We start from the raw sequence: 27,567 nt of genomic DNA on the forward strand, positions 1-27,567 counted from the left end.
TACACCCATGGATCCCAATAGTAAGTTAATGCCAAATATGGGCGATTTGTTGCCCAACCCAAATCAATACCAAAGACTTGTTGGAAAGTTAAATTATCTCACAGTCACTCGACCAGGTATATCCTTAGCAACAAATGTTGCCAATCAGTTTCTTGATTCCCTAAGAACGAGTCACTGGGATGCAATAATTCACACTTTGAGATACCTCAAAGGTGCACTAGGGAAAAGTCTCTTATATCAGGATCGGGGCCACACTCATTTTCAGGGATATATAGATGTAGATTGGGTTGGATCACCTTCACATCGAAGATCCACAATTGAGTATTGTATCTTTCTTGGTGGTAATTTGGTGTCGTGGGAAAGTAGGAAACAAATTGTGGTTGCTAGGTCGAGTGATGAGTAAGAGTATAGGGCTATGGCGCGCACTACATGTGAACTTGTTTGGCTGATGTTAAAAGAACTAGGTTTTTCACATTCTCAGCCTATGGAGTTTATGTGTGATAATCGAGCTGCTATTCATACTACCACCAACCCTATCTTCCATGAGCAAACATAGTAAATTGAAGTTGATTGCCACTTTATTCGAGAGAAACTTGTATAGAAGCTCATTACGACCACTCATGTGAAGTCTGAGTTTCAGGCTTTCAGCTTGCTGATTTGTTCACTTAAGGCTTAGGAGGTGCTCATGTGAAGTTCATTTGTAACAAGCTAGGAGCCTCTTGCAAAAATGCAAGGTTATCGCCGTGTGACCTAGAGGTCACAAGTTCGAGGCATAGAAACAGTCTCTTGCAAAAATGCAAGATAATGCCGCGTACTATAGACCCATTGTGGTCCGCCCCCTTTCTCAAACCCCGCATATGCTAGAGCTTTGTGCACTGAGCGGCCTTTTTTTTTTTTTTTAAGAGCATATGATATATATGCTCTAGCTTGAGGGGGAGTGTTAATGGTTATTTAGTCTTTTAGTATTATTATTGTGTGTAAAGAGTTTTGTTCGTAATAAGTGTGAGTTAGTAACGGTATTATGGTCATTCCTATTGTACTTGCATATATTATAAATAGAGGGAGAGACCTATCATTGAGTTTAAGTCTTCCATTTTACCCAATTATTCAACATAATACATTAGTCCTAATACTTACATTATTATGTATGTTAACCATTTCTAAAGCTTCACAATGAATTCCATATTTTACTACTAATTTCCTTCATTTTTTCAAATTAAAATCGAATTTTCATACTTTTGGAGGTTCAAAATTTGAGTCAAAATCAAAATTTAAGACCTTGCTCAGAATGTATGGCCCCATTTCTTTGTCTCCTAGATATGATTTACATCACTAACCTTCTAGTTTGAGTCAAACTTTGAACTACTCAGCATTCCATTCCTTGCCTGCACATATAAACTTTGGAAGCTTCTACATTTCCGCCATCACAAGACCTGTTCCAAGGATTCAATGCTTGTTGTCCAATGCTGCCTGCTTTATTCCGCCATTTACACCATCAATATAACTACCACCAACCTTGTTTAGTTCCTAGATATTTGACCGTTTAGCCCCTAAATAGGTATCAAAACCCCAATAAGATACCTCCGCCAATCTAATCAAGTTGGATCCTACCTGACCTTTAGAAAAAGCTACACCACCCACTGCTCATGCACATGGGACTGGAGCTTTATTTTGCACATGCAGGATCCTTCTTCACTGGAAAGTAGTTCTTCATTTGTTGAACTGGAGATGACTCCATTCAAGAACATAGTTGGGCATGCTACGAGTCATGCCACAGCTTCATAGTAGTAGTTTGAATCTGGGAATTAAAACTTCCTTGCCCAACCTATTTAGGTCAAAATGAAAATGGGCCTGGCCTTTTTAACTCCTTGAACTTGATGTGATTCATTCGTCTAGGCCAAATTAAGCAATTTATCCAAATCAAGATACTGGGCCCATTCGGAAACACATTTGTTCTAGGCCCAAAACCCCTATCATCTTCCTTGCTCGTCCTCCCCAAACCAAACCACCACAAGCAAAACATCGGCCTCCACTCAAGCAAGAAACCAGACCAACTCCTTTCACGACACCACTCTAACCAGTTGCCTTCTTCTTATGGAACAGATTGACACTCTCTTATGCAGAAACCTTCTAACTCACCATCAAAAATCAACTGTAAAGCCTCAACAAAACCCCTCCAAAAGAATGTCTTTAAAAGTCCAGGAACAAAAATTGGATGCCCTTCCCCTTAAACCTCACAAGAACTTATTGTTCTTCGTGGATCAGGGCACCACCGAATAACTAAATCTACTCAATCTCGTTAGTACAAAAGTTGATGAAATACATTGAGAAAACCATCTTGCAGCTGCCAGTGAAACCCTGATCCACAGATTCACACAGGTGTTCCATTCTAACATAAAAATGAAACTTCCTCCAAGATTTTCCAGTTTCAGGTCAAAGGATTTTCTTTTGATAAGAATTTTGTCACAATGAATATCCTCCATTAGACCACCAAACATCCATCACAAATATGAAACAACAAAATCGCAGCAGAAAAGAGAAACAAGAAAGAGAAAATAAATGGACAGTACCATCTTGTCCATCAATGGATAATATTCCTGATGTCTCCCACAACAAGGTTGCTGGAAATTTCCAAGTAAAATGTTTTATACGCGCTCTTTTATTTTAGGCATAGAAATTTCTACAAACTGCATGTATTGTTTACTTTTCAGCCTAAAAATCATTCATAATCTGTCAAATTAAACTGAATAGACATAATTACATGGATAACTTGCAATGACATCTAATCACAGAAGCATTTGCCAGATATCATCACAACCAGCTGTCAGTAAAAGTCTAGGATTTACATAATAATAATAATTAAAATAATTATAGAAAAGTGCACACAGAATGTGTATGTATCAGCTATAAAGGCAACAGTAGGAAAAGAAGCACTTTTACCAGCAGGAAAGATGGTCCCTGTCAAGGAACAGAACTGTACAATGAGCTTCCGAGCAGAGACTGCTATAGGGCAGTCAAGCCAGTAGCCCTCACATGAAAATTTTTTTCTCAGTGCCTCATATAAAGTCAAAAGCCACTCGATATGACCACTTGAAAACAGAACATCACGCCACGAAGGACCAGGCTGATAGCAGTCAAACAAAAAAAAAAGGAGAAAAAATAAAAAGGAAGTCTGAAATAAACAAATTTAAATCACAAAACCATCAGCAGATTCAATTTCTATTTATGCTATCTGACACTAATCTGTTTAAAAAAAAATTAAGCATTGAACCATAATACTGAATAACTGAATTCAAGTCGAGCATCTTTTCCTTTCAAGAAACTCTTAAGAAAACTAAAAGTGCACTAGTGGGCTAGGTGACATGAAACAATAGGATGGTGTAATTGCAGGGGTTTGATCCCTTCCCACAAGTGCTTATAGGAACCATCTGGCCTCTATATACATCAATTAAATTTTTCCTGTCAACCTTGGGGGAAAAAAATGCAAAATAGCATTTTTATACATAAATACCTGCACTAAGTTGCAGTCAGACCTTCTTAGCGAAGCATTATCCTGTCTGTCTCCATTTGGAAATAAATTTATACTGGGTTTTGCACCATTAGCACTGCCTGTGTTGTACTGAAAATCCCAATTCAAGATTTGAAGCATGAGACGTAGGGCAGAGGTACAAACTTTAACCTCTGGTACTTCAGAATTAGATTCCATTATTCTATTTGTGACACTTCGAGCAGCATCTTGTGCCCAACAGTACAATGTCTATGATTAGGAAAAAACACAAAATATAATTCATCAACAGAAAAAACACAAAATATAATTCATCAACAGCCTATACTTGAAGTTACACTCTGAATGAAATAATACAAAGTAGCTCGCCGAATGTCACAACACAAAGTAACCAATAGCACCAGCAAACACAGGACACCAATGGCAGTAATGAAAACCTTTAGATATTCTAGCTCTAATGACTTGTGGCACTGCTCATGAAACTCCCTAGGAAGGCCCATAGCGCTTGATGTAGAAGGAGAAAATTCAGATATCTGAGAAGAAGAAGAAGAAGAAGAAGAAAGGAAAAAACTATCTTAATAATTCATAGAATAAACTGAAAAACAAAACAAGAACTACTGCAACAACATAGCACAAAATCTGATAACTAAAATGTAAACAAAAGTTTTTTACACTACAATTCAATTAATATTGTATGACATACCAAGGATTCAAGGAAGATGATTCCAGTAAACTGCACGTCTACACCATGAAAACCAAGAATAGCCTGCTTTACCTGTGGCAGGAAAACTCTGTTATTTCAAGAAAAACAACAAAGGGATTTCATAAAATTCCAAAAAAAAAGTATAGACTCGTATCATTCGTCATTAATTTCTGCAAATGACAAAAACTGAAAGCAGTTTGGATGTATCAGTCGAGGATGAAATCAATTCCACTATATTACTAAAAGATATAATATTCAACAACACGAGAGGCTTAATTTCTACAAGGAAAGGAGCATCAAAGTCAAATGGGCATGCATTCGTAGCTGGCGAGGGGATCTCTCTAGCAGGGGACCCCCTCCGGATTGAGTATCTGCACAAATTCCTTGTGCTAGATTACCACTTTGTATTAAAGATTAAGTTGTTAGGTTGTGGCCAACAATGTATATCAAGCCTCAACACTCCCCCACACTCGCAGCCCGATTGCACATGGAGAAGCAAACAAATGATAAATGACACCTGTTATGCAGAATAAGATAACTTTTAACAATCAAACAACAAGCTCGAGCAACAATACTAGAATCCCATAATGATTGCACATGGAGAAACAAATAAACGATAGATGACACCCATTATAGGGAATAAGATAATTTTTTATAATCAAACAAGCATGGGCAACAATTCCAGAATCCAGGACCTCCAGGCAACCATGGCTTTGATACCATGTTAGATTACCACTTCACTAAAAGCTTAAGCTCCTAGGTTGTGGACCAACAATGAATATCAAACCTTAACACATTCCTTAAGCCCCATATCCTGCTGAGACAAAAGAAAAAAAAAAAACAATGAGATCGCTGGTAAAATCCTTCAACAAAGAAGAGGTTTCCCCAACAATTGCAACTGCAGAGCTACTTATATAAATATTCCAACTGAAGAGCCACAGCGATCTAATAAGTGAAATTCCCAGACAAATCACTGCCTTTATTGCTACCAGAATCCAAAAACACAGCTCAGTCCCTCAACCAATCTCTCTCTCAAAATGGTAAACTGAATAACGGAACATAAAATGACATTTTGAGATCTCCCTGAAAGGGATGCACAATCTTTATTTTTCAGACTCTTGTATTAGTCCTTAAATATATATTTTTATAAACTTTTTTGTCAGCAAGCATAGAATTTATTAAAGGGAGACAAGGGAGCCAGCCATGCACAGAAGAACATAGCCGATCCTTCAAGCACAATCTTTTAGAAGCTCTTCAATTTCATATCTAAGCACTATACCAACTAGTTCAGGTGATAGTCCGTCAGTTTTTGATAAAATTGAGCTTTTTTGTCAGCAAGCAGAGAATTTATTAAAGGGAGACAAGGGAGCCAGCCATGCACAGAGGAAACATAGCCGATCCTTCAAGCACTATCCTTCAAAAGCTCTTCAATTTCATATACAAGCACTATACTAGTTCAGGTGATAGTCCATCAGTTTTTGATAAAATTTAAGAAACATAGCCGATCCTTCAAAATCTCTTCAATTTCTTTCCCTCGAGACAATCTAAAAAATAGTGAGAGGAATTAGACTCAGAGCTTTCCTTCTTTCCTTGAACAAATACCTCTCCAGGTCAAGATTCAATTCTCCAGTTTTAGCAGTTACCTTAGTTGCCTGATCAGTGCAATGGCCATATCCTAGAGATTTCTGGTCCAAGAACAGTGCAGAAGGATATGTTCAAATAGTCTGAGCAACTTATTCATGCAAAAAGCATCTATTGACAAGAGACAACCTTTTTCAAGCGTTGTTAATTGTGAGAATTTTTTCAAGAATTGGCTCCCACACAAAAAAAAAAAAAATCAGCAACATTTGTGGGGGTGCGTGTTTTCCAAATTGGTTTCCAGGCGAACTTGCAACTGGTTAGTGCAGGATAAATCAGTTTCCAGCAGAAGGTGCTGACTGTGAAGCTGCGAACATTGTTCAGGATCCACTTTGGTTCGTTGAGGATGTTATGTACAGGCTACCAAAAAACAATCCACAGAATTTTCAATGTCCCAATCATGAGCATTCCTCGCTCGGAATGTCCCAGATAATCTCATGGTCTGGGAGCCAAAATTTATAAAATATTTATGCAGTAATAGTTGAATCAACTGAGTATTCCACTTTCTTAAGAGTCCCTTTGTAAGGAAGGAACTGAATTTTCCATATATACATAGGGAAGGCTGTGTGCAATGAAAGAGGCAAGCACAGCTTGGGGAGGGGTTTTTATTAATTTATTTTGAATTTAATTCATTAGTAGATGCTATTTGAACCGTTCCTTTTCTATCCATCTCGGCATTTCGTATATAGGTTATTTTATCAGCAATAGTGTCCAGGTGACTGCTAATTAGAGCATCATTGACATAGGCCAACCTAAAAATAATTGGAAAGCACATGCTGAGGGGCCACACCAAGTGTCATGCCAGAAGTAAATATTTTCCCCATTTCTGGTTCTCCACTTTGCTCATCCTTTCTCCATTTGCTTAGACTGTCCTCTTTGCTCAATAAATCTACTTCTTCATTCTTTATTTCTAATGGGGCTGGTTTCTGTTGGGATTTCCATTTTCCTAGGGCTCTTTAATGATAGGGAGGTTTGGAACTTGCCTCCTTATTAAGTTTGTTGGATTGTAGGCTCTTTTTAAAAGGAGAGACTATCATTCCTGGATTATTGATTCTTCTAGGAAGTATTTTTTTAATTCTTTCTTTGAGCATTTAACCAAAAATAATGTCTTTCCCACTACATAGATCCATTTGGAAAGCTACCCACTAAGATTAAGGCTCTATCTCTTGATGTTTGCTCCTTTTGTTTTCAAAACACAGAATCTGCTTCTCACCTATTCCTTCATTGCTCCTTTTCTTAGAGGGTGTGGAATAATCTTTTTGACTTATTTGGAGAGAATTAAAAGTGTCTAGACTTCGTCAGAGGATTTCTTGGCTATCGATTTACAGGTTTTGAAAGGGGTAAAGATGTTTCAGCGCTATGGAGGTGTGCAGTTTTTTGCAGTTTTGTGGGGGATTTGCTTGGAATGTAATGCTCGTGTTTTTATCAAGAAATAGGATGTTTTTTATTAATCTTTGGGATAGAATTATCTAGCTTCTTTGTTGGTTTTTGCAGCTGGATGTTTCAAATGGGTTTCGTTTCCTGCTCTACAGTATAATTGGTTTGCCATTTTGATTTATTTTGTATTTCATGTTCTCTTGTATCGTTTAAGGAGGATTTCTTATGCTCCTTCTTGTACTTCTTCTTCTTCATAAATTCTCTTTTTTTATCAATATATATATAAATATCAATATATATTCCCCATTTCTTACGTCAGAATTGATAATAGTCAGTAAGTCTTCCCAGACTTTCAGGATGTATTGTCAAATTTCCACGCCATAGGGTTCTCAAACCTCTTTAGAAGTCCATTTGCCATGATATTAAGTCCAAATTTTAAAGCAATGATTTTCCTCTAAAATAGAACCTGTTGATTCACGAACATCCACAGCTATTTACCAAGGAGGACTCAGCTGAAAGTAGAGTGGGACTTTTGCCCCAAGATAACATTCTGCATGGGTTGTTTGACACCCCCACCATCTGAGAAGATCATATCTAGAATACTCTTTCCTGTTTAATCTTTTTTCTGAATTTCCTCCAATAGGCTCCTGAGCAAAGAATAGGAACAAGAGACATATAATTGACCGGGAGATCTCTATTCTTGATGGAGATAAGTCTTCTTTCTTTTGATAGGTACTTCATTTTCCATCCAGCAAGTTTCTTTTTTTCCTCAAACCTCTCGATAATGGGATCCCAAACGCCTCTGTATTTAAATTTTCCCCCAAGAGGGAGCCCAAAATAGGTAAGAGAAATGCCCCAACTTACAGCCTTAAATGCCTTCTAGAAAAGCGCGATCAATGCTCTCCCCCACGGGAATAATTCTAATTTTCCCCAAGTTGACTCTCTGCTCTGAGACTGCTTCAAAGCAAAGGAGAATGACAATAACTCAAGGTTTTGCTGAGGTTCCACCTTGCAAAAGATAATAATGTCAACAGCAAAGAAAAGGTGAGAGAGTTCCATTTTTCTACCATTCCTCCTAATGTTAAGCCTATTAAAAAGACCTCCTCCAGTGGATTTTTGAAGCAGGAGGCTCAAAACTTTCATCACCATGATAAACGGTAAGGGCAACAGAGGAGCACCTTGCCTCAACCCTTTGGAGACATTGATGAATCAATTTACTCCAAAGATACTTAAAGCTATTCCTTTAATAATGTAGAGGAGAAAGTCCCAACTCACATGGTAAAAAGTATTTCCAAATCTAGTTCGCAAACCACCCTTGTTTTCCTTGATCTATGTGCCTGCAACAAAAGAATGTTGGTGCTAATCAATAACTTCCAGTATTGATTTCTTTAGTACCAAAGCGAGCCACCTTGAATAAGATTTTGTATGAACTTCCAACTAAGCAGGTAGGCCTGAAACCTTAGATGTTTAAGCCCTCTACCTTAGGACTCTGGGCTACAAAGGTTGAACAAACACAAATCTTCCTGATCTATGAAAATCGCCCAAATTCCTAACAATGTAGTGCTTCAGAAGCTCCCATTTTTCCTGAAAGAAAGCCAATGTGAAACCATTAGGACCTGGGGTTTTGTCCCCAGTGCAATCCTTGAGGGACTCAAGAACCTCCTCGTCACAAAAAAGCCTTTCCAGCCGCTTCCCAGTGGAGGAACTGAAATTATTAGAGGCAATGTGATGTAGGACAAGAAGTTGGACCATGGGTAATCCCTTGTTGGAGAATAATTCATAAGAATCAGATCAAGGGATTATTGGGGTTAGTTAGACGTGTATAGTGTGAACAGTTTAATAAGTACAGGATTACGTGTATTTGGGGGCTTGTTTGCAATATTTGGGTATTTTAAGAATGTGTTTACATTTTACAGTTCCACGCAGTTTTAGGACTATACGTTTAATTTCTTGTGTAACTCGTTTTCTTATAGATCGTGTGTGAAACCCAAGCAGGAGGTGGTCATTGGTGAATTTGAACAGAATTGAACAGGAGTCCTTCCACTTCCCTTCTCCTCTCTATCTCTATCCACATTCTCTCATGACCGTAGATCCATGATGGGTATCCTGCACCATTTGGTATCAGAGCCCAACCACGATCACGCCATTCTTCCATTTTCCCCTCTCACCCTTCTTCTCCTTTCTTCTTCTTCCTCCTTTCTTCTTCTTCCTTCTCTTCCCTTCCTCTCTCTTCTGTCTCTAATTTTCTGTCTCTATCTCTCTCTGTTCTTACACTCTCGCTGTTCTCTATTCCGTCCCTGCCTTCTGCTGGCAGCATCATATTTCCCTGTCCTTTCTTATTTTCTTCCCTCCTCTCTATTTCTCTTCAATAATTCTCTCATTTCTCTCTCCATTCTGATATTCTGACACACTATTCCCACATCATACTCTACGTTCTGATATTTTCCATCTGCAATATTCAAATTTCTGCAGAATCCTCAAAACAATGTCTCTTCTCCATCTCTGATTTTTCTTACTTTGTCCCTTCCACTGCTCTATCACCTGATCTGAACTCTCTCTTTTTTATTCTGACTCTCCATTCTGTCTTGCTGTTTTCTTCTTCTCTTCCTTCTTCCTTCTTCTATCTGCTTCTTCATCTTCTTATTTCCACTTCTTCATTCTTAACCGCCTTCTTAATAGTTAAGTCTCTTTATGTCCCTCTCCCACACTGCTAATGCTCTTTGGTTCTTATATTCTTGCTCTCTGCTCAGAAATTGAGTAAAAAAAAGGTCATCTGCAACTTCCAAAAAAATTACAGTCATGTCCCTCGAATTCAAACCCTAATATCCAGCCAACATTTCACGACACCACCACCATCACCAAACAACACAAAAACTTACACAACGGCCACCCTCAAAATTTCATCATCTTTTTGGCCACTTGTGTACCCCAAGTCTTCTCCCCTTCAAGATCCCCTAAATTCACGGGATTGATTCTGCACATCGCCACTACCCTGGACTAAGAAACCCTCAATCTACCAACTCCCAAAAATTCATCACTGAGGCCCCTCGATAGTGGCACCCACAGCCCATGCACAGGAAGAAATCTGCCAGTCCCCTGTAGTTTCCAATTTTGCCAAGAATTGCTCCATCCGCAAGTTTTTGGGTCTTGTCCATGATATTTTCACATGCAGCGTGAGTCCTTTTCTTTTTTGGATAAACAAAGAAACTTATTAGAAGATGCAAAAATGTACATTAGAAGAAGAGTAAAATAAAAAAGAAAAAATTGGAGAATAAGAAATCCACCCAATACATCAATAACAAAAAATTACAACAAAAGATCATCATAATCTTAGAGCCAACTCAATGAACCACTCCCACTCTAGGTCTTCCAAAGAAACATAACGAAAACAACCATTAGCTGACACCCACAGTGATGCTTATAAACCACTCTACTCCAAACCAAATTATTAGCAGTAACCACACCTTCGGAAATTCTGGTGTTCCTCCCAAACCAAACACACCAAATAACAGCCATGATAGTGCATTGCCACAAGGCTTTCCTATCCTTTCCTTTTCCAAAACCTCTAAATGTGATAAGAGTAAAAAGCCTTCAAGGTGGAGGGACAAATCCAGTCTACACCACATATACCAAACAATTTATTCCAGACAACCCAAGTAAAAGGGCAAAGAATAAACAAGTGTGAGCAAATCTTTCCACTTCACACAAACATCTGGCAACAGAGCCTTACTAGCCTTCTATTCTGAAGCACATCATTAGTATTAATTCTATCAAGAACGCAGTCCAAATAAAAGCTTATATTTTTTAGGGAGCTTTAGCTTTCCATATCAAAAACTACAAAACAAAAGGATCTGCATTACGGTTGCCAGTCAAATAGGAGAAAAAAGATTTACAAGAGAAATCCCCAAAAGGATCTACACTCAAAATCCTTCTATCCTGCACCAAATGAATGTGAAAAGAATCAGGCAGACTCGTTAAAAGAGCCAACTCATTAATCACTCCATCGTTACAATTTCTTCTGAGATGGAAATTCCAAGAGAGCCCATCCCCTTGCAAAAGAAAAAAATCAGAGATAGGGACATCATGAAGAATAGAGACTCAATAAAGAAGAGGAAAATCAATAGCCAACAACATCTCCCCAATTTAAAAGTCTCTCAAAAAATGAACTCGCTCCCCATTACCCACCATGTACTAGATCTTTAGAAAAAAATAATCATAAGTCTGAGATATAAACTTCCAAGGACTTGCATGCATGGCATTAACCCCAACTTTAGCATCCCACCCATTCCATAGTAGACCAAATTTACTAACAATTACCTAATGCCAAAGAGAGTTAGATTCTAAAGGAAAGTGCCATAACCATTTCCTAACAAAAGAAATGTTTTTGGAAACCAAATTTCCAAGACCTAGACCTCCCTCTCTTCTAGACCCACACAATCTCCCAACCTACAAGGCGATCTCTTTGACTCTCTCCCCCACTTGACCACAAGAAATTCGTCGGTAAATTCTCAAGCCTGCGAACCAAACACAAGAATTCCAAAAAGAGAGAGACAATACAACGGAATGGAAGATAGACACGCGTGGATAAGAGTAATTTGACCCCCTAACGTGAAGAACACTCCTTTCAACCCATACAATCTCCTAGCCACTCTCTCCAAAACAACATCCCAGAAAGAATCAACATTAGGATTACCACCTAAGGGAACACCTAAATAGATAATCATACAATTCAAAATCGCACAATCGTGATAATTTTGATGCAAGAGGTTATAAATATGACTGCCAACACCAAGAATCAAACAAACTTGTTGTCACTTGTATGTTGTTTATGAGGGTTTGCAATCTTCCCCACAACAAGCACATACCACCTCCTGTACACACTTAAAAATCGATCAACCACCACTGACTACTCTTAAAAACGACCCATCTCCATGAGCAATTTTCGTAAATCTTCTTGCTATCTACTCCATTAGAGCCTAACAACCAAGAGCTCTCTAAAGCGATGAAAGCATCTACAAATCGAGACCACCAATCCCCCTTTCAGCACTAAAGGAATGAAAAGGAGTACCTTTTACCACATCCATCCATGCCCAATTTCCATGAACTTCCTTGCCCTAGTTGCCTGAATCCCTAACCAATAATCAACATAACCCACTCGAAATCTTCAAACACCCTTGTTCAACCTGCCAACAAGAGACAAGAACCCCTGTGAAAACCATGAAGCTGCAACTAAAGAGAGTCATACCTAGGGGTGTACAAAAATTACCGAAAACCGAACCGAAAGCATAAGCAGTTCGGTTTTTCGGTTTTCAGTTTCGATTTCGGTTTCCAAAAATTAAAATGTTCGGTTTCGGTGTCGGTTTCAGTTTTATGCTGAAACCGAACCAAAAAAAATCGAAAAACCGATTTATATAATATATATATATATATATATATAATATGTCTAGTAAAAATATAGCATGCAATATAGTCATATAGGCACGACGGCACGGGTTACGGGATTAGGGTTTTCACTTTTCAGTTTTCACTTTTCACCTTTAAAAGTTTTCACTTTCACGCAGACGCCGCCTCCCGCCGCCGCCTCCTCCTTCTTCCTCATTTCTCTTCTTCACTGTGACTCCGTTGCACCGCTCGCCGTGCGTGCCTCCCGCCTCCGCCTCCTCCTTCTTCATTTCTCTTCTTCTCTTCTCGGCTCTCGCTATGAGTCTGTGACTCCCTTGCACCGTGCGTCCGCCATCCGGCCTCGTCTGAGTCGTCTCTGCAGACACTCACTCGTCACTCTCACAGTCTCATTCTCTCGTCTCCGTTGCGCCGTGCATCCGTCGTCCGGCCTCGTCTGAGTCGTCCCTCAGACTCTCACTCATCTACTACTTTTGCTACTCTGCTAGCCAGCCCATTGAGCCCAACACCCAACGTCAGCACTAGAAGATAGTCTCAGCTCTCCCTCTCGGGCCCTCGGCAGTCGACACTCTCCTTTATGAAAAATAAAGGTTATTTTTTTGTAAAAAAAAAATCGGTTAAAAACCGAAAAATCGCAACCAAACTGCCACATTTTCGGTTTTCAATTAAAGCATAATTTCGGTTCAATTTCAGTTCGAAAATTCCAAAACCAACAATTTCGGTTCAGTTATGGTCAAAACCGAACCGCACCAAACCGTGTACAAGACAGTCATACCCACCTATTGCACTCACAATTCTTCTAAAGGACAGACAGAGCACCAACACTTCCTACCTTATCCAATTTCAAATCAAAGGACTTCCCTTCGATCTAGACAGAATGAACCCCAAACATCAAATCTAACTACTATCATGATATGGGAAAAGAGAAATGTGCAATGAGAGGGCTCCGCGCGAGAGAAAATCATCAAAAGAACCCCCTCCACCTAACTTGCTTACATTTTTTTGTTCATTGCTGCTTCACTTTGGTCATTTAAGAATAAATTTTTTGGTGTCCTAGGTGGAACTGGCCAACTAGGTTTGCCTCCCAACATTGGAGGCTTTTTTACCATGTTTAGAAGGATTGGCAAGGAAAGGGTAGGAAATCCTTGTGGCGGGGCACTATTATGGCTATTCTATGGAGTGTTTAGTTGGAGAGTAATGCTAGAATCTTCAAAGGTGCGGCTACTACTAACAATTTTCTTTGGAGTAGAGTGGTTTATCTTGTGTCGCCTTAGTTGTTAGCAAGTGGGTTCTTTCAACATGTTCCATTAGAAGACTTAGCGTCACATATGTGTGCTCTACTTCATTGAGTTTTCTTTGTTTAGGAGGATTTCTTATTCTCCTTGTTTTATTTTCATTTTTTATTGTGTATTCTTTTCACCTCTAGAAATAATTCATTGTTTATTAAAAAAAAATAAGGGGCAGTGTTCTTTTTTTATTACAAAATAATATATATATATATATATATATATATATATGTTGGATAATAAAGGAAATAACAAGCTCAAGGAGGAAAATCAATCCTTAAGAACAAACCAAAAACCAAAAATAAAACAAACGAAAAAAATAACTAATGAAAATAAATAATTAAGAATAAACTCCTTTTTAAACCTTTTCATCACAATTAATTGAACACTGCAAGTTTGCTGACTTAAATTATCCCTTTTTCACATTCCTCTTTACACCATCCAATCCAACTTCTTGACCTCCAAGATTAAACAACCATAATCCTATCTTATTCAATGGCTGTTGAGCTTCTAAATCCTTCTCATTAACGTCCTCCACATGAGAGATTGGGGTTGGCAAACTAACATACCCAACCTGAAACATATCAAATTTTCTTCCCAAAATTCATCCAATAGTGTTATCTTCCAGCACAAGCAAAAATCACAATCAAACTCACTCTCATTATCAAACATATCACTCCAATTTTTAATTTGCTTACTCCAACCCCACGTATGAAATCTCCTTTGAATCATTCAAACTTTCTCAATACCAGTACTACTGTCCATATTTCTTTCTAAAAAGTTACTCATCCAACAAGTATAGACCCTGGTGGGCTCAACCTTTTCATTATCCTTCACAGCAACCAGCAAGAGTTCTTTTCATTATCTCCCACATCAGCAGTCCACAATTTCTCTTCCAGTACCACATTCAAACCCTTAACCCCTTGCGCACACAATTCTTTTGCAGAATTCAGCACTTCTTGATGCCTAACAGTAGTCCCACAATTGCATGTCACCAACGATTGATGCCTGAAGACTCCTACAGCACTAATGCTTTCCTTATCACCTCTAGTTGAGCCATTCAACAGGCCCTTGACAGATCCCTTAGCACAATTCACTTTCATTTAAGTAGAAGAAACAAGCTACCTCTCTTTCTCCAACCCTGCAACTTCACTTCTAGCAAGACAGGAGAACCTACCAGCTTCCAAATCCTTACACTGGACTTGACCCATGCTGCTCCCCACTTGTTGCATTAAATGAACACGCCCCCCCCCCAAAAAATAAAAAATAAAACCCTCCCGCAACTCACACCCAAACAAGCTGTATTCTGAGCCCCTGAGGGAATCACCTAAACAAATAAACAAAAACCATTACAAACCTCAGCATAATTACTTAAATAACAGGCCTGCTCCACTGAAACTTTATCTCATGCCTCGTAAAACATTCTGGCCCCTTCCATTAAGCCAAGTATGCTGGCCCACCTGAGAGTTATATCTCAAGATATGGCTTAAATCCAACACAGACAAGCATATTGGCCCACCCCATCTTCATCTTGAGACATCCAAGCCACTACTGGAGCCACTATACTAGCCATAATCAAATCCTTGCGTGTTGGCACAGAAGTTCCTACTGCCTCCACCAGCATCTCACCGCCCATGATCATATAAATTGGCGGCAAAGGATTCATATAGCCAACCCCACCGAGTGGGACTAAGGCTTGGTTTTGCTGTTGTTGTTGTTGTTGTTGAAATGCAACTACTTGCGGTTCTCACTCTAACCTTTTTTTATCAGTAAAGCAAGTTTATAAAAGGGAATCAAGGGGATGCCACCCAAAAATAGAAATACAAGGAAGACTGTCACTGGAGGGTGTCGAGGAAATCAAGGATTACATTAATATCTCTTGCAACCAGCCTACTATGCCAATTTGAAATCATAGTTATCCAACGATCCTTGACAACTTGAAGGGGCGAAACCAATCATTAAAAATGTTCTCCTATTTCTTTCCCTCCACACTGCCTAAAAAATGGCAAGGGGGATTAGGAAAGATCCTTCCATCTTTACTGGAGTGGACCCCTTTCCAAGCCTAAAGCTCACCATCCACAATTCCCCAAGTGGCCCACTTCTACTTGATCAAGGAAATGGACAAATTCCAGAAGTTTCTAGTCCCAGAGCAGTGCATGAGGATGTGCTCCGTTGATTCAGCTTGCTCCTGAAATAAGAAACACCTGTTAACAAGAGCCAAATATTTTTTCCTGCAGGTTATCGATGGACAGAATTTTTCCAAAAGTAACCCCCCACATGAAAGAGCAACAATTGTAGAGGCTGCTGTTTTTCCAAATGAGTTTCCAAGGGAACATGCCGCTGTTTTATGCTGCAGAGATTAGATGTTTATAGTAGGATCTGACTGTGAAGTCCCCATCCTTTTATCTAGGGTACACTTGGTCTCATTGGCTGTGTTATGCCGCTGGGTTTTATAGAGACTGCAGTAGAAGTCAATGAAATTATCAAACTCCCAGTCAAAGGGCATTGCTAACCAGGGGGTGCATTCCAAAAAATCCTGTGATCAGTGAGCTAGAGGTGATGGCTAATAAGGGCATCTTTCCCACAAGCCAGCCTGAAGATTAAAAGTTATTTTGTGCTGAATTGGGACTGGCCACAGCAGATATCAAGCCAAGAAAACACATCCTCTCCATTTCCCACATGAAAATAATGAGAGAAGACTTCTTCCCATCCTCTCATGAATTTCCAAACACCTACTCCTTGAGCTCCATTCAAATCTTTTGAGGCTCAATCATTATGATGAAGGCCGTATTTAGCAGCAATGACTTCCCACCAAAAATAATTCTTCTCTTTCACGAATCTCCAAATCCATTTTCTCAAGAAGGCTTTATTGAAAGTGTAAATAGATTTAAGACAGAGCCCGCCCCTCTGCAAAGGTTGTTTAACCACCACCACCACCACCCCCCCCATTTGACCAAATGATATTTGAAATCCTCCATTGTGTTCCCCCCATATAAATCTTCTTTAAATACCTTTCAATCTCCTGGTTACTAAACAGGGGATAGGGAAAGCGACAAAGTAGACCGAGAGGTTGGATAGAGTGCTTTGGATGAGTGGAAACTACCTCCTTCTGACAAGTAGCCCCTTCCATCCAGCAAGTTTTCTTTCCAATTTTGAACTCCCTTATCTTTGAATTCTCCCAGAGAATGACCGAGATAGGCAATAGGGAAAGCCCCCAACTTACATCCCAACAGGCCCATAAGTAAAGGCCCGGAATTGCAGATCCCCACATGAATTATTTCACTTTTACCCATTTTCATTTTTAAACCTGAAATCACTTCAAACCCAAGGAGAATTTATTTGAGATTTGAGGATTTTCTCCGAATCATCCTCACAAAAAATGATTATGTCATCAGCAAAAAGGAGGTGGAGACGACCATATTTTGTTCTTTCAAATGCTAAGCCCCTTGAGCAGGCAACATTCACTGGTTTTAATAATCATAAGGCTCCAACACTTCCATAACCATGATGAACAATAGGGGGGAGAGGCAGTCCCTTGTCTCAAGCAACAGGATAAAGAGAAAAAATCCTAGGGCAGCCATTAATGAGCACTGAAAATGAGGGGGTACAAATACAATGATGAATCCAGTTACGCCACATTTCCCCGAACCCAATCATCTGAGAATGTACTACCAAAAAAAAAAAAAATAACATCTCTTTTCTTTTCCTTAATATAGGCATCTACAACTTCATTAGCAATCAGAGCTGCATCGATGATCTGCCTGCCTACAACAAAGGCACCCTAGTGCTTCCAAGAACCTTCAAAATTGAGATTTAAGCCTCGTTGTGAGAATTTTGGAGAGGAGCTTGCACTAACTACTAACCAGGCCAATAGAGTGGAAATATTCATGTCGCATGCCTACAATTTCTTGGGAATCAAACAAAAGTAGAGTTGATGCCAGCCGCGAATTTACCATTTCTGTGGAAGTCTTCAAAAACACTGATGATATCCTGCTGGAAGAAGCCCCAATTCCTTTCGAAAAAAGCCAAAGAGAAGTCATTAGGCCCATAATCTTTGTTTCCATTACAATACTTGAGAGCTTGAACAATTTCCTCTTCCTCAAACGGCCTTTCATGCCACTGAACCAAAGAGCTGTGGGAAAGCACAAGTTTCTTAAATATGCTGACAACCACTTTTGGTCTCCAGGACTCACTCTCAAATATGAAGGTTTCTATAAAAGTCGCAAAAACCCCCTCTTGATATCCCCTTCATTAACTAGAATCTCCCCCTCCAGCTCAATTCTTGTTAACATGTTGAACCTTCAGTGCATTAGCAGATCTCACTGTAACCTTGAACCAGCAACACCAGTAGCGGCAGAAATCAACTCAACCAACCAAAGAAATTCTTGCATAAATTTACTCCATCCATCTCCTATAGACCTACCGGGTACAAACGAAGGGAAAAAAACCACTTCCCATTCCTGTCCAACTCTAGTTCCAAGAACTTGCCCATTTTCGTGATTGTAATTGCTATCCAATACATCACCCTCCCAACCATAATACTTTGACAACATATTTCCAATCTACCAAAAGGAAAAAACGAAGACAATCCAAACCCAATGATTTCGAACTGGGTTATGCTCAAGAACAAAAAGAAACAGCCTTTCCCCCACGTTATCCACCCTCAGATCAAAGGATTTCCCTTCAATCTGACCTAATGATTACCTGTTCCCTCCTCTCATGCCATGTGACGGCCACAGTAGCGAGCATCCAAAATCGAGTGAGCTTCGAGAGCGCTGACAAGAGGAATCCATTATCTCCCTGCAATTGCAAAATTTCAAGCATGCTGGAAAGCATCCAAGAAGAAAACCTAACCTTCTAATATGCACGTTACTAAACACCCTACAAATGTTTCACTACAAGAACAAATTAGCTCAAATGAAAATCAGAAACTAATGAGGAAGAAACAGTAAGAAATTACTTCCATAAAAGAGGTGTGGAATGAAGTGCAAGGAAAAAAAATAAGCATATATTGGGTGATTATGATTATTACCTCACCAAAAAAGGCCTCCTTCTCATCAGCAGTAAAGTCTAGCCTACATACAGAACATACATGCCACAATAAGCAACAGCATTAAATTTCTCCTAGCTTAGAGATTTATGCAACAATGGGCTGAAATATTAATTAAAAGTACGCAGCAAAAGCAAACAAATCAACTAGGGTTGGTAGACTTCTAAGCATAAGCACTGGTCTACTAGAAAAAAAAAAAAAAAAAGAGAAAGCAGTACCAACATTCCAAGAAAAGACTCCAGAGTGAAAGATAAATTGCTTATCATGCACACAAAGTTTAGAAACCATGTCGATCACAAAAGATTGGAATGAAATATGGGGTTGCAGGAGTATGCAGGTAAGGCAAAATTGTTTTATTTTCTATGTTATAATCTTTCTGTAAGACTGATATCATTTTAGCATTTTTTTTATGCTAATTTTACTTAGAAAAGGGGCATTTTTGTTGTTCACAAGCAATATGACTATATATTCCTATAAAATGCCCATATATATTAATTTTATGGGTTTGAAATTTAGAGAATTCTGATGCTTGCAAAATCATGCACCCATAAGATCCTCAACATCATTCGCTTGTCATCTCTAAAAACCCGCCATCAACAATCCTCCATCAAACCAAGGGACCGAGCCACAACAATCTTGAGTTTGTATAAAGGGGTGCAAGGCATTTGTTTGACCTAAATAACCTCTGAATAGAGGCTATGTCTGAATGGGTTCACTACATCAAAGCGTTTGATAGCTGCTCTTTTCCTAGAATTGGTTTGACAGAATCAGGATTCAGGCATGGTCAGACCAAAACTTCAGATGTCTCCTCAATTTTTATCCCCTATAAAAAATAAAGATGACCAAAAGCACAACACCTAAACTCACAATCCACACTCCTACTGACGAGCCTATGCAACACCCTGGCAAAGACACTTTCCTCAAAGCCCTCACAACTCACACTGCCATTGATGCCGCCCACACCAGGCTCCTATTGCCCTCACCAATCTCTCATTAACTATATTATTTTTACTTACAAGTATTCAACAAATATTTGACAAGAAAAATATTACTTATATTAAATTAAACTTTGATTTATGCAATTATCTCTTAATTCTACCAAAAAATGTTGCTTAAGACAGTTCAAAAAGTTAAAATTGAGAAACAACACATTCAGACATTAGATACCAAACAGTTAAAATAGTTCCATTTTCAGATTCAGTGATTGGTTTGAGTTAAAATTTAGAAATGGTTCATAAAATCAGATTTAAATTCAGACTTCAGCACTTAACATTGAATTTAACTAGATGCTCCCCATAAACTCCCATAATATTTGAAACGCATCCAGCATTCAGAGCAAGTCAAACTCAGCAATATAATGTTCCAGTAACTATTCATATTAAAATCACACCGTACACAAAGCATTCCTATTATCCAGCATCATCCGTGCCAGTACTTGCTTCAGGACCTGGACTATGCAGAGTAAGAAAGTGTATCAATACCACAATACACAAAGCAGCTACTCAGGTACAGCTGCTAAAAAATTACTCCATTTGCAATTTTGCACGTGTTGAATATTTAAGTCCCTAATACTAAAAGTACAGGCAACTCACCAGCCCCTTTTCATCAATTGAGCAGCCACAGAAGAAACCTTTGTTTGAACATAACCCTCAGGTGAACTCGCATGCCGCATAACAAAACACAAACAAAAACTGCAAATAAAACATATCTATTTTGCTCAGTAAGCATTAAAATTTTAATTATATGCACACACACAAAAACAATAAAGCTGCAAAGCAAAAACAGCTAAATTTTCCATTTGATACAAGCAAAATACCAAAAAAGTACCACTCATTAGAAACTAGTTGGGTGCCTGAAAACCCACAGAGAGAGAAAAAAATCTTGTGTACAAAAAACTCGAATCTCAAACATTAATTAGTTCCCATATAAAATTAGCCCACTTGGAAACAAAAAAGCCCTCCACACTATATTGATCAAGAACAAATTGAGAAGAATCAACCATTATAGAAATATGATGTTCATTTCTGTTTCTCCACACTTCCCCTATTTCTCTGTTTGTTGTGTTTGCGTGGATGATGGTGTGGGAGATGAGGGAGACGCACCCTTACAAAGGCCATTTAAATCAAAGAATATCCTTCTATTTGATTTTGGAAAAGGTTAATGAAGGGAGCTTCATTCTTATGGTGGAAAAGGGATGAGACGGTTTTTAAATGATATGTTATATTTTCTGCTAGAGCAGCAAGTAGGTGTGTGAGCATTTGTAGTTGGAGGGCCTTTCTCAGGAGAGGAAGTTTGGGTTTTTCATTTAGAGACTTAGGGCTCATTGCAATTCAAACAATAATTTTCTTGATGCCGCAATCATCTTAAAGGAGGCAAGATATTCTATTTAAGTTCCTGGTGGGCTGAATAGGGAATCCATGATAGGGTTTCAGAAAGAAGCACAATTCTGTTTAGGTTTCAACGCTTTAAAATTTCACAAAAATTAGGAAGAATTGGTGGGAGAAGGGCCGATTTGGTAAAAGGTAGTTCAAATGGCAGGAGAGGTTAATAAAGTGATTCAAAGGTGAAAGCTGAAGCAGTAGCGGCAAATTGGAATCACTGTTGGATTCAGCATCCAGGGTTTAGAGGTGAATGAGAGGAAAATGAAGATTTTCACGTGGGACTAAGGTGCATGTGTGTGGTCCATGGTTAACATTATGTTGGATTTGCATCAGTGGTTAACATTATGTTGGAGTTGCAACAGCTGCTAACTCAGGTCACTGCCATGGACCCATGTTAAGTAGAACATGGAACGTTCTGATATGTGGAACAGGAACAATATCCCAGTATGATTCATGCTCTAAAATGTGGAAAGTAAGGGGTATACTTATATTAGCTATATCGATATATTGGTGAAATGTATATGGAGACAAAAATGAGGCTGGTGATACAATTTTAGAACTTGCCATGTCTTAAGATTTGTTTATATTGAATATCTGCTTTATAAAAAGAGAAGAAGATTTAATAACCTTCAAGAGTGTGCAAAATAAAAGCCACATGGATTTCCTCTTAACTGAATCAAACACTTTTCTTTCTCACTACCATATAATGTTTGTATATTTTCTAATAATAATAGTTTCAAGACTTGTATTTCTCCTCTCATTTTAGGATTCCGGACAGGTAGCTCATAAGTTAGAGAGGATTATGAGGGACTTTTTTTGGTCAGGTGTTGTGGAGAGGAGAGATCATTTGGTTAGGTGAGAGGTGGTCTGTAAATCTAAAGAAGAAGGCAGATTGGGTATTTGTAGTGTGGTGTCTAAAAACACCTCTCTTTTGGCTAAATAGTTATATAGGTTTCCTTTGGAGGTGAATCCTCTTTGGCACAAAGTTATAAAAAGTAAATATGGTTTACATATTAATGGGTGATATGCTAATCGGGGTGCTATAAATTCTTCTGGGAATCCATGGAGGTACATTTCTCAGGTTTTACCTTTCTTTTCTTCCATCCACTAAATTTCAATTGGGAATAAGTAACCGTATTAGGTTTTGGGGAAATCCTTGGGTGAGGAGGTCAGCTCTATGTTCTTTTGCTCCGTTACATCACCTTTCATCCCGCCATAATGACGTTATTTCCTCTTTTCTTGTTTCCAAGAGAGATTCTTTTTCTTGGGATTTTCACTTTAGTAGGGAATTGAATGATAAAGAGGTGGAGTAGTTGTCCTCTTTACTCATTTCTTTGGAAAGTCGCCACATTTCAAGTAGAAGGAATGGTAGAGTTGGTTTTTGGATTCTTCATGGGAGTGTTCTTGTAAATCTTTATTTTCTTGTCTTACAAAGGTTGGTTCAAATTTTTAATCTATCGGGGGCTAAGTTCCTTCTAAAATTAACGTGTTTTTTTGGCTGGTAGCCCTTAGTAGAATTAACACTAACAATCTGCTGCTGAGCAGGAGAGCTTCTACAGCTTTGTCGCTTGACGTATGCGTGATGCGTGGTAATAGTTCAGAGGATGTGTCTCACTTGTTTAATCATTGTTCTTTTGCCTGGAATTTATGAAAGGGGTGTTTGGAGAATCTTGGGTTAGTCAAAATTCAGTGGAATCTCTGTCTTTTTCCTTGCTGGTTTTGGAAGAAGCAAGGACGCTAAAAGGTTGTGAAGATGAATTTTTAAAGCTTTGTTGTGGGGCATTTGGTTGGAAAGAAACGCAATAGTTTTTACTGGGAAGACATCTTCAGTGGTTTTCCTTTATAGCAAACGAAGATTTCATTAATAGGAAGAGGAATTACACAAAAGGAGAATGAAACATATCCCAAAGAAGGCCTGGAACAATCAAGAAAAAAACAACTAATAAATACCTAAAAATAAATTATTAACATGCCAATAGGTTCCTCCAATCTCCTTGTAACTCGTGAAAACTAATTCCTCCAAAAAATCCCATTCCCATGCACCACTGTGAAGCCAAATACTGAATTTTATCCTGAACCAGCACCCAATTTTATTTCTTCCCAGTGAATATCCTTACAATACACTCCAACATAACCCCCATAAAACTGCAAGTATTCCACATTTCGATGGGACTGCCTACTGCCTTATCCTTCCTCCCGCCAAAGCCTGCGAAAGAAATAGCTAACATTTCACCAAGAAAATTCAGTGCAAAAGAAGATGAGAAACCATCTCAAAATTTTTGCAAAAGAGCACACATACATTGGGAGAGAGAGCCTTCAAAGGTCTCCTAATTTGCAGCAAGTTATTAGAATTAATTTTATTAAGCACAGCTACCCAAGTGATTAATTTTTGGAGTAGCCTTGGCTTTCCAGATGAAATGAAATAGAATGGGAAAGAAGAATTGGAGTGAGTCAAGAATTCAAAAAAAAAACATTTACAAGAAAACACTCCCAACTGATCCAAAGAACATGGTTGAACATCTCCCCCCCCCCCCCCCCCAAAGAAAGATTACACCTGTTCAATAGAGATGACAAAGAAGAGAACTCCACCAACTCCCTATCATTAAGAGGTCTCCTAAAATGGAAATTTCAGGAAACCAATGGGCTACTCAATTCCCCAACAAAGAAAGATATATATCTATTTTGCTCGGAGCTCAGTTGAAATAGATTAGGGAGTGAAGTGGATACAGGTGCATTACACAGAGCCGATCCAAGGGCCCACCCCCCCCCCCCCCCCCAACCTCAAGTTTAGTCTGAGAGATGAAAAAAGAATAAATCTGAGATATGGACTCCCCAAAGAGCATCTTACACTAGCATTCATATCCCACCTATTCTCACCCAACCCGAACTTGCTTCTTATTACTCTATGCCAAAGGGATAATTCTTCTAGAAGGAACCAACATAGCCATTCAGCTAAAAGAGCTGTGTTTTTAGACATCAACTTCCCCAAACCCGACCCTCCCCATTTTTTTACCTACAAACCTCACCCCAGCTAAGTAAGTGGTCGTTGTGAACCCCCTCCCCCCCCCCCCCCGCCCCCCCGCCCCAACAAAAAAAAAAAACACCAGACCACAACAGGTCTCTCATAATTCTCTCAAGCTTGCTGACGAGTGACGATCCCCATAGGAATCTTAAAAATGGACAGGAAATTTAACAGAATACTAGAAAGACAAGCCTGAATCATGGTTGTTCTACCCTCTAACAAGAAAAGAGCCCCCTTCCAGCCATCTAACCTCTTCATCACCCTTTCCACTACTGGATTCCAATAATCTGTTGCCCTAGGATTACCCCCCAAAGGAACCCCTAAGCAAGTCACAAGCCAATCTAGAATGTTGCACCCCACTTCACTAGCCCATAACCTTACTCCACGAGCACATTCAAAGCTGCTAAACCACACTTTCCCATACTAGTTTTAAGGCCAGACACCCTCCTGAAGAATTGAAGAATACCCAAAATTCTCCTAAAGGAAAGGCTATGATCGCCAAGGAAGAAAATGGTACAGTTTGCAAACTGAAGATGGGAAACCCCCACTCCCTCTCTCCCTACTTCTAGACCTTTAACCAGCCCCCTCTACAAAGCCCTATCCACCATCCTACTGAGCTACAAGGACAAATAAAAAGGGGGATAAAGGGTCACCTTGTATGCCCCTAGAAGCACTAAACCAACGGCTCACCATTAAAAATCACCAAGAACCACAATTAGACAAGCATCCCCTAATTCACCGACGCCAATGCTTGCCAAAAACCTTTCTCTCAAGGACTTATCCAAGAAGCTCCAACTCACTTATCATATGCTTTCTAAAAATCTAATTTAGAGATTCAGTAGGGCTTATCTAATTACTTGTGACAGAATATGACATTTGGCTTCTCTTTGGGCTTATAGTGTTGGCTGTTTTAACAAATGCTGCTTTCAAGATGTTGTCAGAGACTGGATTGCTTTACTGAGTTGATGTTGTTTTTTCTTTTTAGTTCTGTTCAGGACTGCTATGTCTCCTTTGCTGCATCTTTTTCTTCTGCCTTTGAATAATTTTCTTTTTCTATCAAAAAACAATAATAATAAGTTTCTATCAAAAATTTACCATAGCTGTTACTATTAGTTATTTTTGGTTCTAATTGACTGATAGAGTGATAGGTATCTCTTTATTATAGAAAAAGAAGAAGTTTAATTGAATAGAAGATAAACTACAACAGAGAGTACAAGAAATCCTCCTCAGGAGATATGAAACCAAAAAGAAACAACAGAGGTGAACATTACAGCAGAACTGCCAACCAATCACGCTGAAAAATAAACTCCTTAAAACAACCAGCTGTGAAAGCCCACAATGATACCATATACCAAATCCTATCCCAGTTCATAGAGCCAGGCATCATCTTCCACAAGAAAATATGAGCATTCCTCTCCAACCAAATACCCCATAAGACAGCAAAAAACCCACACCTCCACAAAGTGGAACCGTCTCTACTCCTTCCCAAACATTTTAAATAAGATAGTTGGCAAATCCTTCTCCGACTGCAGACAAACTCAACTCTCTCCAAATACTCCAAATAATTTGTTCTAGACCATCCAAGAAAATGAACAATGAGGAACAGGTGAGAAGCAGATTTTGAGCTTCCAAAACTTAAAGAACAAATATCTGGAGATAAAGCCTTAAAAGAACTCCTGATCTGCAAGAGATTGTTAGCATTAACTCTATTAAGAAAAAATAACCAAATAAAAGGCTTAATCTTATAGGGGACTTTTTAGCCTTCCAAATAGTACAGTGAAGCAGAAGAGAGAGATTTTATTTGATCAAACAGACTTGCAAGAGTACCTCCAGCAGAGTCAAGAACCCACAAGGGCATAAGGCCAACGACCAATAATCCTTCCTCAAAGAAAGACGACTATCCTCCAACAAGCACAACAAAGAAGAGAGCACCAAACACCTTCCTATCACTACTGTATTTAAAAATGAAAATCCTGAAAAATCTCATCCCTCATTGAAATACAGAAGGAAGAAAAATTCCATGATGCAAAGACGACAACCTATAAAAATGAGAAAGCAATGTGCAAAACACAACATCACCAACACAAATGTCTTCCCAAAATAAAATACAATTCCCATTACCCACAATAAATTCGGTGCTTGAATAAAGAGGATAAAACCATTTTATTTGTGTGTATGTGTATATACATACATACATGCATACATATACATATATATTTATGTAAATGTATGCATGTATGTATGTATTCAATTGCCTGTTTGGTCCACTACTTCGACTAACCCAAACAACCCAGCCACACACCAGCGAAAGATAGACCAATGGATATAAGGAACATATGAATTCATAAACTACAGTAGTACTAACAGTAACAAAAATAGCATACACTGATACAAACTTCCAATGTGTATAATCACCTGATCAAATTTCTCTTGTCATCAGCTGTAAGGAACCCCCATTCTCTGATAGCTGCAGATCGAATTGCAGAAGCAGCCTGAAACCTTGCATTTGCCACCTGAGAATTCTCTGGATGGTAGAACAACCATTAGCATTAAGAGATTAAATAGCTCAACATGTAAACCCAAATATACACTCATACATCAGCAACCTCTGCATATTGTTTTCAACAACAGTCTACCACATCAAACAACCAATTCCAGAATGTTGAAACATAAGATCACATCTTCTTTTATATATAGAAAGAAGCTATAATAAGATAAAGAAAAAATAATAATGATAGTGCAACATGGTGGACAACACATCCTCCTAAAGAAACCAAAAAAAAAAATGAAAGGAAAATTCCAAAAAAACAAAACACACACACACACACACACAAAAGGCAACTCAAGTCAACAAGGCACCCCAATCCCACTGAAAATTCAAAAAACAAATCCCATTAAAACAAGGAAAAAAATAATCCCAGAGACGGGCAAAAGAAAGGATGCTGTCCAAAGAAAATGAGTAGGCATAGTGCAATCTCTAAATATAAAAGCATTCCTCTCCAAGATAGACCCAATGCATCAACCATGCAAAGCCACAATCTTCTAGCTCCCTTTCACCTACCATAGCCTCCTAAGATGTTGAAAAAAGATTCCAATGAGCCCACGCACACCCAATACTCACTAAGAACACACTCCTTTTATGACCTCCAGGCTGCCAAACAATGAAAGAAAATATTAGATTGACACTCACCAATACCACAACACA

At 38.8% G+C, this 27,567-nt stretch overlaps 1 protein-coding gene across 7 annotated transcripts in view; it reads right to left on the reverse strand.

Annotated features, from left to right (window-relative positions):
• Window positions 1-27,567, reverse strand: part of LOC131153553 (uncharacterized) — a 142,831-nt gene that overhangs the window by 92,638 nt on the left and 22,626 nt on the right. For all 7 annotated transcript variants that reach the window (XR_009136258.1, XR_009136259.1, XR_009136260.1 and 4 more), the window contains exons 3-9: window positions 26,778-26,886; window positions 20,552-20,650; window positions 18,942-18,984; window positions 4,209-4,280; window positions 3,943-4,038; window positions 3,512-3,757; window positions 2,941-3,124 (exon numbers count right to left, since the gene is read on the reverse strand). Coding sequence is in view for 4 of the 7 variants with exons in the window: in XM_058105936.1 (XP_057961919.1) it covers window positions 2,941-3,124; window positions 3,512-3,757; window positions 3,943-4,038; window positions 4,209-4,280; window positions 18,942-18,984; window positions 20,552-20,650; window positions 26,778-26,886 (849 nt within the window). In the remaining 3 variants the exon portion in view is untranslated. The remainder of the gene's footprint in view (window positions 1-2,940; window positions 3,125-3,511; window positions 3,758-3,942; window positions 4,039-4,208; window positions 4,281-18,941; window positions 18,985-20,551; window positions 20,651-26,777; window positions 26,887-27,567) is intronic.

The sequence above is a fragment of the Malania oleifera genome, chromosome 4 (assembly GCF_029873635.1).
Source record: "Malania oleifera isolate guangnan ecotype guangnan chromosome 4, ASM2987363v1, whole genome shotgun sequence".
In the NCBI taxonomy this organism is placed as follows: domain Eukaryota; kingdom Viridiplantae; phylum Streptophyta; class Magnoliopsida; order Santalales; family Ximeniaceae; genus Malania; species Malania oleifera.